Raw genomic sequence first — 12860 nt, 5'->3', positions numbered from 1 at the left:
CCCTGATTTGTTAGTCCCACCCTTTTTCCTTAAGGGAACATATTTGGCCTGAACCCTCTGGATCTCCTCCTTGAATGCCCCCCACTGCTCTGTCACTGATTTACCTTCCAGTAGCTGTTTCCAGTCCACTGTGGCTAAATCACCTCTCAGCTTAGCAAAATTGGCTTTACCCTAATTTAGAACTTTTATTCCTGGTCTATCCTTGTCCTTTTCCATAGCTATAACTGAATTACTAACACCAAACTGCTCTCCCACTGATGGCGCCTTCCACCTGCCCAGCTTCATTACCAAAGACTAAATTCGGAACCGCCCCCTCCCATGTTGGGCTTGCTACATACTGGCTAAAAAAAGTTCTCCTGATTGCATTTTAGGAATTCTGCACCCTCTATACCCTTCACACTAATTTTATCCCAGATAGGCCAGGAATAAAAGTTTTCAATTGGGGAAAAGCAAGTATGTTCCCTTCGAGAAAAATGGTGGTAATAAATAGTGAGCCCCCCGACTGTCAAGGGACATATAGGGTAGAATGAAGAATAAACGGGAGACTTATGATCGATACCGAGGGCTCAATAATGCAGAAACTCTATAGGAGTATAGAAATTGCAGGGGTGACACTAAAAAGGAAATTAAGAAAATAAAAAGAGAGCATGAAAAAATGTTGGCAAGTAAAATGAAAAAAAACCCCAAAGATGTTTTATAAATATATTGGGCTGGTTTTCGGGTGGTTTGCGACCTGGTTTTCGCTGCGATTTGACCCTCCGCAGCGAAAACCCGATCGCTCAGCCCAGTCATGATCCTTGGTTCGTTGTTTGCGGCGGCGCTTGAAATCATTGCCGGGGAGAGCTGCACCGGACGTGTTACATAGAAACATAGAAAATAGGTGCAGGAGTAGACCATTCGGCCCTTCGAGCCTGCACCACCATTCAATAAGATCATGGCTGATCATCATCTCAGTACCCCTTTCCTGCTTTCTCTCCATACCCCTTGATCCCTTTAGCCATAAGGGCCATATCTAACTCCCGCTTGAATATATCCAATGAACTGGCATCAACAACTCTCTGCGGTAGAGAATTCCACAGGTTAACCACTCTCTGAGTGCAGAAGTTTCTCCTCATTTGATTATGTGTCATCAGCCGGTTTGCTTAAAAGGACCATGTCTACATGCATTTTGACAGTTATGCTGTCAGTGTTCTATAGCATTGAGGTGCTGCAAACACTGTCAAGCACTGCACGCTTTATAATGGGGAACAAAGAAATGGTAGACCAATTGAACAAATACTTCGGTTCTGTCTTCACGAAGGAAGACACAAATAACCTTCCGAATGTACTAGGGGACAGTGGGTCTAGTGAGAAGGAGGAACTGAAGGATATCCTTATAAAGCGGGAAATTGTGTTGGGGAAATTGATGGGATTGAAGGCCGATAAATCCCCGGGGCCGGATAGTCTGCATCCCAGAGTACTTAAGGCAGTGGCCCTAGAAGTAGTGGATGCATTGGTGATCATTTTCCAACAGTCCATCGACTCTGGATCAGTTCCGATGGATTGGAGGGTAGCTTAATGTAACACCACTTTTTAAAAAAAGGAGGGAGAGAGAAAACGGGTAATTATAAACCGGTTAGCCTGATATGAGTAGTGGGGAAAATGTTGGAATCAATCATTAAGGATGAAATAGCAGCGCATTTGGAAAGCAGTGACAGGATCGGTCCAAGTCAGCATGGATTTATGAAAGGGAAATCATGCTTGACAAATCTTCTAGAATTTTTTGAGGATGTAACTAGCAGAGTGGACAAGGGAGAACCAGTGGATATGGTGTATTTGGACTTTCAAAAGGCTTTTGACAAGGTCCCGCACAAGAGATTGGTGTGCAAAATCAAAGCACATGGTATTGGGGGTAATGTACTGACGTGGATAGAGAACTGGTTGGTAGACAGGAAGCAGAGAGTCGGGATAAACGAGTCCTTTTCAGAATGGCAGGCAGTGACTAGTGGAGTGCCGCAGGGCTCAGTGCTGGGACCCCAGCTCTTTACAATATACATTAAAGATTTAGATGAAGGAATTGAGTGTAATATTTCCAAGTTTGCAGATGACACTAAACTGGGTGGTGGTGTGAGCTGTGAGGAGGACGCTAAGAGGCTGCAGGGTGACTTGGACAGGTTAGGTGAGTGGGCAAATACATGGCAGGTGCAGTATAATGTGGATAAATGGGAGGTTATCCATTTTGGAGGCAAAAACACGAAGGCAGAATATTATCTGAATGACGGCAGATTAGGAAAAGTGGAGGTGCAACGAGACGTGGGTGTCATGGTTCATCAGTCATTGAAAGTTGGCATGCAGGTACAGCAGGCAGTGAAGAAGGAAAATGGTATGTTGGCCTTCATAGCTAGGGGATTTGAGTATAGGAGCAGAGAGGTCTTACTGCAGTTGTACAGGGCCTTGGTGAGGCCTCACCTGGAATATTGTGTTCAGTTTTGGTCTCCTAATCTGAGGAAGGACGTTCTTGCTATTGAGGGAGTGCAGCGAAGGTTCACCAGACTGATTCCAGGGATAGCTGGACTGACATATGAGGAGAGACTGGATCAACTGGGCCTTTATTCACTAGAGTTTAGACGGATGAGAGGGGATCTCATAGAAACGTATAAGATTTTGACGGGACTGGACAGGTTAGATGCGGGAAGAATGTTCCCGATGTTGGGGAGGTCCAGAACCAGGGGACATAGTCTTAGGATAAGGGGTAGGCCATTTAGGACTGAGATGAGGAGAAACTTCTTCACTCAGAGAGAGTTGTTAACCTGTGGAATTCCCTGCCACAGAGAGTTGTTGATGCCAGTTCATTGTATATATTCAAGAGGGAGTTAGATATGGCCCTTACGGCTAAAGAGATCAAGGGGTATGGAGAGAAAGCAGGAAAGGGGCACTGAGGGAATGATCAGCCATGATCTTATTAAATGGCAGTGCAGGCTCGAAGGGCCGAATGGCCTACCCCTGCACCTATTTTTCTGTGTTTCTATGTTTCTATCTCGGTCCTAAATGGCTTACCCCTTATTCTTAGACTGTGTCCCCTGGTTCTGGACTTGCCCAACATAGGGAACATTCTTCCTGCATCTAACCTGTCCAGTCCCGTCAGAATTTTATATGTTTCTATGAGATCCCCTCTCATTCTTCTAAACTCCAGTGAATATAGGCCCAGTCGATCTAGTCTCTCCTCATATGTCAGTCCTGCCATCCTGGGAATCAGTCTGGTGAACCTTCGCTGTACTCCCTCAATAGCAAGAACGCCCTTCCTCAGATTAGGGGACCAAAACTGAACACAATATTCCAGGTGAGGCCTCACCAAGGCCCTGCACAACTGTAGTAAGACCTCCCTGCTCCTATAATGACTCACATAGTGACAGCGTCCGGGTTTCTGCACTCGGCCGACCCGTACACCGCGCCCAGGTAAAACTGAGTTGGAAAACCTGAAAAAGGGTCAGTTAAAGTTTTTATTAATTTTTTTGCAGCGATTTGTTCGTTAAGGGTCTTGGTAATGTTGGAATATTTTTTTTCTCCCTCCTAAGGCCTCTCTCGCAGCGCTCCCGGCCCCGCACTAAAGTTGGTGAGGATCGCGTTTCAGCGCCGCGAACAATTGTGCAACGCCTCCCTTTGCGAGACCCAAAGGCCGAAAGTTAGGCCTTAAATCGGTAACACAGCGAAAATGGTAATCTTCCCCTAACGCCTCCTTTTTCGCCCCGAAATGGAAAAACCCAAAAATCCAGCTCATGAGGAACAAGAGGATAACGAAAGAAAGAGTAGGGCCTATTAGAGACCATAAAGGTAGTCCCTCGGAATCAAGGAAGACTTGCTTCCACTCCTAAAGTGAGTCCTTTGGCGGCTGAACAGTCCAATGCGAGATTGTCATAGATGGGACAGACATTCGTCGGGAGAAGGGGGTGGGGGTGGGGGGGGTGGTGGGACTGCTTTGCTGCACACTCCTTCCGCTGCCTGTGCCTGACCTCTTCAAGCTCGCGCCGTTGAGATTCGAAGAGCTCAACGCCCTCCCGGATGCACTGTCTCCACCTAGGGCAGTCTTCGGCCAGGGACTCCCAGGTGTCAGTGGGGATGTTGCACTTTACCAGGGAGGCTTTGAGGGTGTCCTTGTAACGTTTGCGCTGCCCACCTTTGGCTCATTTGCCGTGAAGGAGCTCCGCATAGAGCAATTACTTAGGGAGCCTCATGTCTGGCATGCGAACTATGTGGCCTGCCCAGCGAAGCTGATCGCGTGTGGTCAGTGCTTCAATGCTGGGGATGTTAGCCTGGGCAAGGACACTGCTGTTGGTGCGCCTGTCCTTCCATGATGTAATCTGTGTGTGGAGGCGGAAGTCGTGAGTATGGTTCTTAATAAATACTTTGTGTCTGTTTTCACAAAAGAGAGCGGGGATGCAGATATTTCAATCTGGGGTGAGAAATATTTGATGAAATAAATACAGTGAGAGAAGAAGTATTAAGGGATTTAGCAGTTTTGAATGTGGATAAATCCTCAGGCCCAGATGAAATGTATCCCAGGCTGTTAAGAGAAGCAAAAGCAGAAATAGCAGCAGTTCTGACCATCATTTTCCAATCCTCTCTGACTACAGGTGTGTCGGAGGACTGGAGGACTACTAAAGGGAGGACTCCCTTTGTTTAAAAAGGGAGAAAGGGATAGACCGAGTAATTACCAGTCAGGTGGTAGGAAAATTATTAGAAAAAATTCTGAGGGACAGGATAAATATTCATTTTGAAAGACATGGATAAATCAAGGAATGACAACTATTAAGGGAAGATTGTGTCTCAGTAACTTGATTGAATTTTTTGAGGCGGTAACAAGGAGGGTCGATGAGGGCAATGTGTATGATGTAGTGTATATGGATTTTAGCAAGGCTTTTGATAAGATTCCACATGGCAGACTGGTCATGAACGTAAAAGCCAATGGGATCCAGGGCATAGTGGCAAGTTGGATCCAAAATTGGCTCAGAGGCAGGAAGAAAATCATCATCATAGGCAGTCCCTCGGAATCGAGGAAGACTTGTTTCCACTCCCAAAGTGAGTTCTTTGATGGCTGAACAGTCTAATACGAGAACCATAGATCCTGTCACAGGTGGAACAGACATTCGTCGAGGGAAGGGGTTGGTAGGGCTGGTTTGCCGCGCGCTCCTTCCGCTGCCTGCGCTTGGCCTCTTCACGCTCTGCGTTGAGACTCGAAGAGCTCAACGCCCTCCCGGATGTACTTTCTCCACCTCGGGCAGTCTTCAGCCAGGGTCCCCCAGGTGTCAGTGGTAATGTCGCACTTTACCAGGGAGGCTTTGAGGGTGTCCTTATAACTTTTCCGCTGTTCTCCTTTGGCTCGTTTACCACGAAGGAGCTCCGCATAAAGCATTTGATTCGGGAGTCTCGTATCTGGCATGCGAACTATGTGGCCTGCCCACCGAAGCTGTTCGAGTGTGGTCAGTGCTTCAATACTGGGGATGTTAGCCAGAGAAAGCAGGAAAGGGGTACTGAGGGAATGATCAGCCATGATCTTATTGAATGGTGGTGCAGGGTCGAAGGGCCGAATGACCTTCTCCTGTACCTATTTTCTGTGTTTCTATGGTCAAGGACACTGATATTGATGCGCCTGTCGTCCCAGGGAATTTGCAGGATCTTGCAGAGACATCGTTGGTGATATATCTCCAGCAACTTGAGGTGCCTTCTATACATCGTCCATGCCTTGGATCCATACAGGAGGGCAGGTATTACTACAGCCTTGTAAACCATGAGCTTGGTGGTAGATTTGAGGGCCTGGTCTTCAAAAACACTTTTCCTCAGACGGCCGAAGGCTGCACTGGCGCACTGGAGGCGATGTTGAATCTCCGCATCAATGTCTGCCTTTGTTGATAAGAGGCTCCTGAGATATGGGAAATGGTCCACATTGTCGAGGGCCGCGCTGTGAATCTTGATGACTGGGGGGCAGTGCTGTGCGACGGTGACAGGCTGCCTCCAAAGCAAGTATATCCTTTCGTAAATATGGAAACCAAACTGTATGCTGTATTCCAGGTGTGGCCTCAGCAATACCCTGTACAACTTACCTGCTTTTATACTCTATCCCCTTTGCAATAAAGGCCAAGATTCCATTGGCCTTCCTGATCACTTGCTGTACCTACATACTAGCCGTTTGTGTTTCATGCACAAGTACCCCCAGGTCCCGCTGTACTGCAGCACTTTACAATTTTTCTCCATTTAAATAATAACTTGCTCTTTGATTTTTTTCTGCCAAAGTGCAAGACCTCACACTTTCCAACATTATACTCCATCTGACAAATTTTTGCCCACTTAGCCTGTCTCTGTCCTTTTGCAGATTTTTTGTGTCCTCCTCACACATTGCTTTTCCTCCCACCTTTGTATCATCAGCAAACTTGACAACGTTATACCCGGTCCTTTCTCCAAGTCATTAATATAGATTGTAAATAGTTGGGGTCCCAACACTGATCCCTGCAGCATCCTGCTAGTTACTGATTGCCAACCCGAGAATGAGCCATTTATCCTGACTCTCTGTTTTCTGTTAGTTTGCCAATCCTCTATCCTTGCTAATATATTACCCCCAACCCCGTGAACTTTTATCTTGTGCAGTAACCTTTTATGTGGCACCTTGTCAAATGCTTTCTGGAAGTCCAAATACACCACATCCACTGGTTCCCCTTTATCCACCCTGTTTGTTACATCCTCAAAGAATTCCAGCGAATTTGTCAAACATGACTTCCCCTTCATAAATCCATGGTGACTCTGCCTGACCGAATTATGCTTTTCCAAATGTCCTGCTACTGCTTCTTTCATAATGGACTCCAACATTTTCCCAACCACTAACTGTTAGGCTAACTGGTCTATAGTTTCCTGCTGTTTGGCTGCCTCCTTTTTTAAAATTGGGGCGTTTTATTTGCAGTTTTCCAATCTGCTGGGACCTCCCCAGAATCCAGGGAATTTTGGTAAACTACAACCATTGCATCCACAATCTCTGCCACTACTTCTCTTAAGACCCTAGGATGCAAGCCATCAGGTCCAGGGGATTTATCTGCCTTTGGTCCCATTATCTCACTGAGTACCACCTCCTTAGTGATTGTGATTGTGTAAGTTCCTCCCCCCCTACAGCCCCTTGACTATCAACTGTTGGGATATTGTTAGTGTCCTCTACTGTAAAGACTGATACAAAATATTTGTTCAGAGTTTCTGCCATCTCCATGTTCCCCATTACTAATTCCCTGGTCTCGTCCTCGAAGGGACCAACATTTACTTTAGCCACTCTTTTCCTTTTTATATACCTGCAGAAACTCTTGCTATCTGTTTTTATATTTTGTGCTAGTTTACTTTCATTGTCTATTTTCCCTTTCTAAATCATATTTTTAGTCATACTTTGCTAACTTTTAAAAGCTGCCCAATCTTCTGTCCTCCCACTAGTTTTGGCCACTTTGTATGCCCTTGTTTTTAATTGGATACCGTCATTTATTTCTTTAGCCACGGATGGATATCTTTTCTCTTACACCCGTTCCTCCTCACCGGAATATATTTTTCTTGAGAGTTATGTAATATCTCCTTAAATGTACGCCACTGTTCATCAACCGTCCCACAATTTAATCTATTTTCCCAGTCCACTTCAGTCAACTCTGCTCTCATACTTTCATAGTCTTCTTTATTTAAGCTTAGTACACTGGTTTGTGATCCAACTTTCTCACCTTCTATCTGAATTTGAAATTCAATCATGCTATGATCACTCATTCCACTACAAGGCTACGGACCGAGAACTGGAAAGTGGGATTCGTTTAGGTAGCTCTTTGTTGGCCGGCGTGGACATAGAAACATAGAAAATAGCTGCAGGAGTAGGCCATTCGGCACTTCTAGCCTGCACCGCCATTCAATGAGTTCATGGCTGAACATGCAACTTCAGTACCCCATTCCTGCTTTCTCGCTATACCCCTTGATCCCCCTAGTAGTAAGGACTACATCTAACTCCTTTTTGAATATATTTAGTGAATTGGCCTCAACAACTTTCTGTGGTAGACAATTCCACAGGTTCACCACTCTCTGGGTGAAGAAGTTTCTCCTCATCTCGGTCCTAAATGGCTTACCCCTTACCCTTAGACTGTGACCCCTGGTTCTGGACTTCCCCAACATTGGGAACATTCTTCCTGCATCTAACCTGTCTGAACCCATCAGAATTTTAAACGTTTCTATGAGGTACCCTCTCATTCTTCTGAACTCCAGTGAATACAAGCCCAGTTGATCCAGTCTTTCTTGATGGGTCAGTCCCGCCATCCCGGGAATCAGTCTGCACTCCCTCAATAGCAAGAATGTCCTTCCTCAAGTTACGAGACCAAAACTGTACACACCTCCCTGCCACTGTACTCAAATCCCCTCGCTATGAAGGCCAACATGCCATTTGCTTTCTTAACCGCCTGCTGTACCTGCATGCCAACCTTCAATGACTGATGTACCATGACACCCAGGTCTCGTTGCACCTCCCCTTTTCCTAATCTGTCACCATTCAGATAATAGTCTGTCTCTCTGTTTTTGCCACCAAAGTGGATAACCTCACATTTATCCACATTATACTTCATCTGCCATGTATTTGCCCACTCACCTAACCTATCCAAGTCACTCTGCAGCCTCATAGCATCCTCCTCGCAGCTCACACTGCCACCCAACTTAGTGTCATCTGCAAATTTGGAGATACTACATTTAATCCCCTCGTCTAAATCATTAATGTACAGTGTAAACAGCTGGGGCCCCAGCACAGAACCTTGCGGTACCCCACTAGCCTGCCATGATGGGCTGAAATGGCCTCCTTCCGTGCTGTAAATTTCTATGATTCTATGAAAGATGGCCGCTCTCCTTAAACACCCGTTGTTTTCCTGAAGTAACAGCCTCTACCCCTGGACTCGACTTGAAGCCTCAGCCTCCGCTGGACTCAGAAGTGGGAGTGCTGCCACCGAACCCAGAGGCTCGCGGGCTGCACTGGAGTCCTCCCTGTTTGCTATGGAGTTCCTGCCATAACTGTGGTCACCCTTGCAGGCACAACTTTAAAAATCCTCACCGTAAGACTATTTCTTTATATCAATAAACGGGAGTGGCACTGTTTACAAAAGCCACGCTTGTTGGACTTCACAAGTTTGCTTGTGGGCAGCAGCATTGCACGCATTTTTGAAATTCTTTCTCAGGATGTGGGCGTTGGCGGCAATGTCAGCATTTATTGCCCATCCATGGGCCGCCGCCTTGAACAGCAGCAATCAGTGTGGTACTGTTGGTATATGTTGAAAATGAGTTGGGCAAGAAGAATGATGAATGAGAGGGGCCTTGATCCAGTGCAGGAAAAGAGAGTAATGAGGAGGCTCATTTTGGTTAGATAATGACGTACTGCAGGCTCATTATATGCGAGCCTCGGGAAGATTTGTAATCTAGATAATAATAGATACACTGACAAGCAAAGGGGAATGTGGTCAGATAACATGACGGAATGGACAGGCAGTGCATGGAGGAAAGAATGTACTGGACACCTGTCTCATTGCAGTACAAGCCCTGACCTGCAGGGTCACTATATGCCAGCTCATTGCAGTACCAGCCCTGACCTGCAAGGGCGCTGTGTGCCAGATCATTGCAGTACAAGCCCTGACCTGCTGGGGCGCTGTATGCCAGCTCATTGCAGTACAAGCCATGACCTGCAGGGGCCACTGTATGCCAGATCATTACAGTACAAGCCCTGACCTGCAGGGGCGTTGTGTGCCAGATCATTGCAGTACAAGCCCTGACCTGCTGGGGTGCTGTGTGCCAAATCATTGCAGTAAAAACTCTGACCTGCAGGGTCGCTGTATGCCAGATCATTGCAGTACAAGCCATGACCTGCAGGGCCGCTGTATGCCAGCTCATTGCAGTGCAAGCCATGACCTGCAGGGCCGCTGTATGCCAGATCATTGCAGTACAAGCCCTGACCTGCAGGGGCACTGTGTGCCAGATCATTGCAGTACAAGCCCTGACCTGCAGGGTCGCTGTATGATAGCTCATTGCAGTACAAGCCATGACCTGCAGGGCTGCTGTATGCCAGCTCATTGCAGTACAAGCCATGACCTGCAGGGCCGCTGTATGCCAGCTCATTGCATTACAAGCCATGACCTGCAGGGCCGCTGTATGCCAGATCATTGCAGTACAAGCCATGACCTGCAGGGTCGCTGTATGCCTGCTCATTGCAGTACAAGCCCTGATCTGCAGGGTCGCTGTGTGCCAGATCATTGCAGTACAAGCCCTGACCTGCTGGGGCGCTGTATGCCAGCTCATTGCAGTACAAGCCATGACCTGCAGGGGCCACTGTATGCCAGATCATTACAGTACAAGCCCTGACCTGCAGGGGCGTTGTGTGCCAGATCATTGCAGTACAAGCCCTGACCTGCTGGGGCGCTGTATGCCAGCTCATTGCAGTACAAGCCATGACCTGCAGGGGCCACTGTATGCCAGATCATTACAGTACAAGCCCTGACCTGCTGGGGTGCTGTGTGCCAGATCATTGCAGTAAAAACCCTGACCTGCAGGGTCGCTGTATGCCAGATCATTGCAGTACAAGCCATGACCTGCAGGGCCGCTGTATGCCAGCTCATTGCAGTGCAAGCCATGACCTGCAGGGCCGCTGTATGTCAGATCATTGCAGTACAAGCCCTGACCTGCAGGGGCACTGTGTGCCAGATCATTGCAGTACAAGCCCTGACCAGCAGGGTCGCTGTATGCCAGTTCATTGCAGTACAAGCCATGGCCTGCAGGGCCGCTGTATGCCAGCTTATTGCAGTACAAGCCATGACCTGCAGGGCCGCTGTATGCCAGATCATTGCAGTACAAGCCCTGACCTGCTGGGGCACTGTGTGCCAGATCATTGCCGTACAAGCCATGACCTGCAAGGCCGCTGTATGCCAGATCATTGCAGTACAAGCCATGACCTGCAGGGTCGCTGTATGCCAGCTCATTGCAGTACAAGCCATGACCTGCAGGGTCGCTGTATGCCAGCTCATTGCAGTACAAGCCATGACCTGCAGGGTCGCTGTATGCCTGCTCATTGCAGTACAAGCCCTGATCTGCAGGGTCGCTGTGTGCCAGTTCATTGCAGTATAAGCCCTGATCTGCAGGGGCGCTGTGTATCATCTCATTGCGGTACCAGCCATGACCTCCCTCAAAGCCTCCTTGAAAAAAGGCAACATCCCTACCGACTCGTGGGATTCCTTGGCCCAAGACCGCTTAAAGTGGAGGAGGAGCATCCGGGAAGGCACCGGACACCTCAAGTCCCTTTGTCGGGAGCACGTGGAAGCCAAGTACAAACAGCGGAAGGAATGTATGACAAAGCTAGCACCCCACCCACTCGTCCCTCCAATTCCCTCTGCCCCACCTGTGACAAAGACTGTAGATCCCGCATTGGTTTTATCAGTCACCTTAGAATTCATTTTAGTGTGGAAGCACATCATCCTCGACTCCGGGGGACTGTCGAAGGAGAGAAGAGGAAGAGCGCAAGCCCTGACCTGCAGGGGTGATGTGTATCAGCTCATTGCAGTACCAGCCCTGACCTGCAGGGGTGCTGTGTACCAGCTCGTTGCAGTACAAACCCTGGCCTGCAGGGCTGCTGTATGCCAGCTCATTGCAGTACAAGCCATGACCTGCAGGGGCCACTGTATGCCAGATCATTACAGTACAAGCCCTGACCTGCAGGGGCGTTGTGTGCCAGATCATTGCAGTACAAGCCCTGACCTGCTGGGGCGCTGTATGCCAGCTCATTGCAGTACAAGCCATGACCTGCAGGGGCCACTGTATGCCAGATCATTACAGTACAAGCCCTGACCTGCTGGGGTGCTGTGTGCCAGATCATTGCAGTAAAAACCCTGACCTGCAGGGTCGCTGTATGCCAGATCATTACAGTACAAGCCCTGACCTGCAGGGGCGTTGTGTGCCAGATCATTGCAGTACAAGCCCTGACCTGCTGGGGTGCTGTGTGCCAAATCATTGCAGTAAAAACTCTGACCTGCAGGGTCGCTGTATGCCAGATCATTGCAGTACAAGCCATGACCTGCAGGGCCGCTGTATGCCAGCTCATTGCAGTGCAAGCCATGACCTGCAGGGCCGCTGTATGCCAGATCATTGCAGTACAAGCCCTGACCTGCAGGGGCACTGTGTGCCAGATCATTGCAGTACAAGCCCTGACCTGCAGGGTCGCTGTATGCCAGCTCATTGCAGTACAAGCCATGACCTGCAGGGCTGCTGTATGCCAGCTCATTGCAGTACAAGCCATGACCTGCAGGGCCGCTGTATGCCAGCTCATTGCATTACAAGCCATGACCTGCAGGGCCGCTGTATGCCAGATCATTGCAGTACAAGCCATGACCTGCAGGGTCGCTGTATGCCTGCTCATTGCAGTACAAGCCCTGATCTGCAGGGTCGCTGTGTGCCAGATCATTGCAGTACAAGCCCTGACCTGCTGGGGCGCTGTATGCCAGCTCATTGCAGTACAAGCCATGACCTGCAGGGGCCACTGTATGCCAGATCATTACAGTACAAGCCCTGACCTGCAGGGGCGTTGTGTGCCAGATCATTGCAGTACAAGCCCTGACCTGCTGGGGCGCTGTATGCCAGCTCATTGCAGTACAAGCCATGACCTGCAGGGGCCACTGTATGCCAGATCATTACAGTACAAGCCCTGACCTGCTGGGGTGCTGTGTGCCAGATCATTGCAGTAAAAACCCTGACCTGCAGGGTCGCTGTATGCCAGATCATTGCAGTACAAGCCATGACCTGCAGGGCTGCTGTATGCCAGCTCATTGCAGTGCAAGCCATGACCTGCAGGGCCGCTGTATGTC

General features: G+C 48.6%; 2 protein-coding genes across 2 annotated transcripts; both read left to right on the top strand.

The window, feature by feature from the left end:
- The first annotated feature begins 9690 nt into the window (after window positions 1-9690).
- On the top strand, window positions 9691-10371 carry LOC139261727 (keratin-associated protein 10-4-like). Its single transcript, XM_070877083.1, has one exon. The coding sequence runs from the start codon at window positions 9691-9693 to the stop codon at window positions 10369-10371; it is 681 nt and encodes a 226-aa protein (XP_070733184.1).
- A 1537-nt stretch (window positions 10372-11908) lies between these two features.
- LOC139261711 (keratin-associated protein 10-4-like) lies at window positions 11909-12568 on the top strand. The gene has a single exon (XM_070877082.1). The coding sequence runs from the start codon at window positions 11909-11911 to the stop codon at window positions 12566-12568; it is 660 nt and encodes a 219-aa protein (XP_070733183.1).
- The last annotated feature ends 292 nt before the right edge of the window (window positions 12569-12860 follow it).

Source organism: Pristiophorus japonicus, chromosome 1, assembly GCF_044704955.1.
Source record: "Pristiophorus japonicus isolate sPriJap1 chromosome 1, sPriJap1.hap1, whole genome shotgun sequence".
NCBI lineage: Eukaryota > Metazoa > Chordata > Chondrichthyes > Pristiophoridae > Pristiophorus > Pristiophorus japonicus.
The sequence above is the reverse complement of the archived record's forward strand: the minus strand, read 5'-3'. Positions and strand labels throughout refer to the sequence as shown.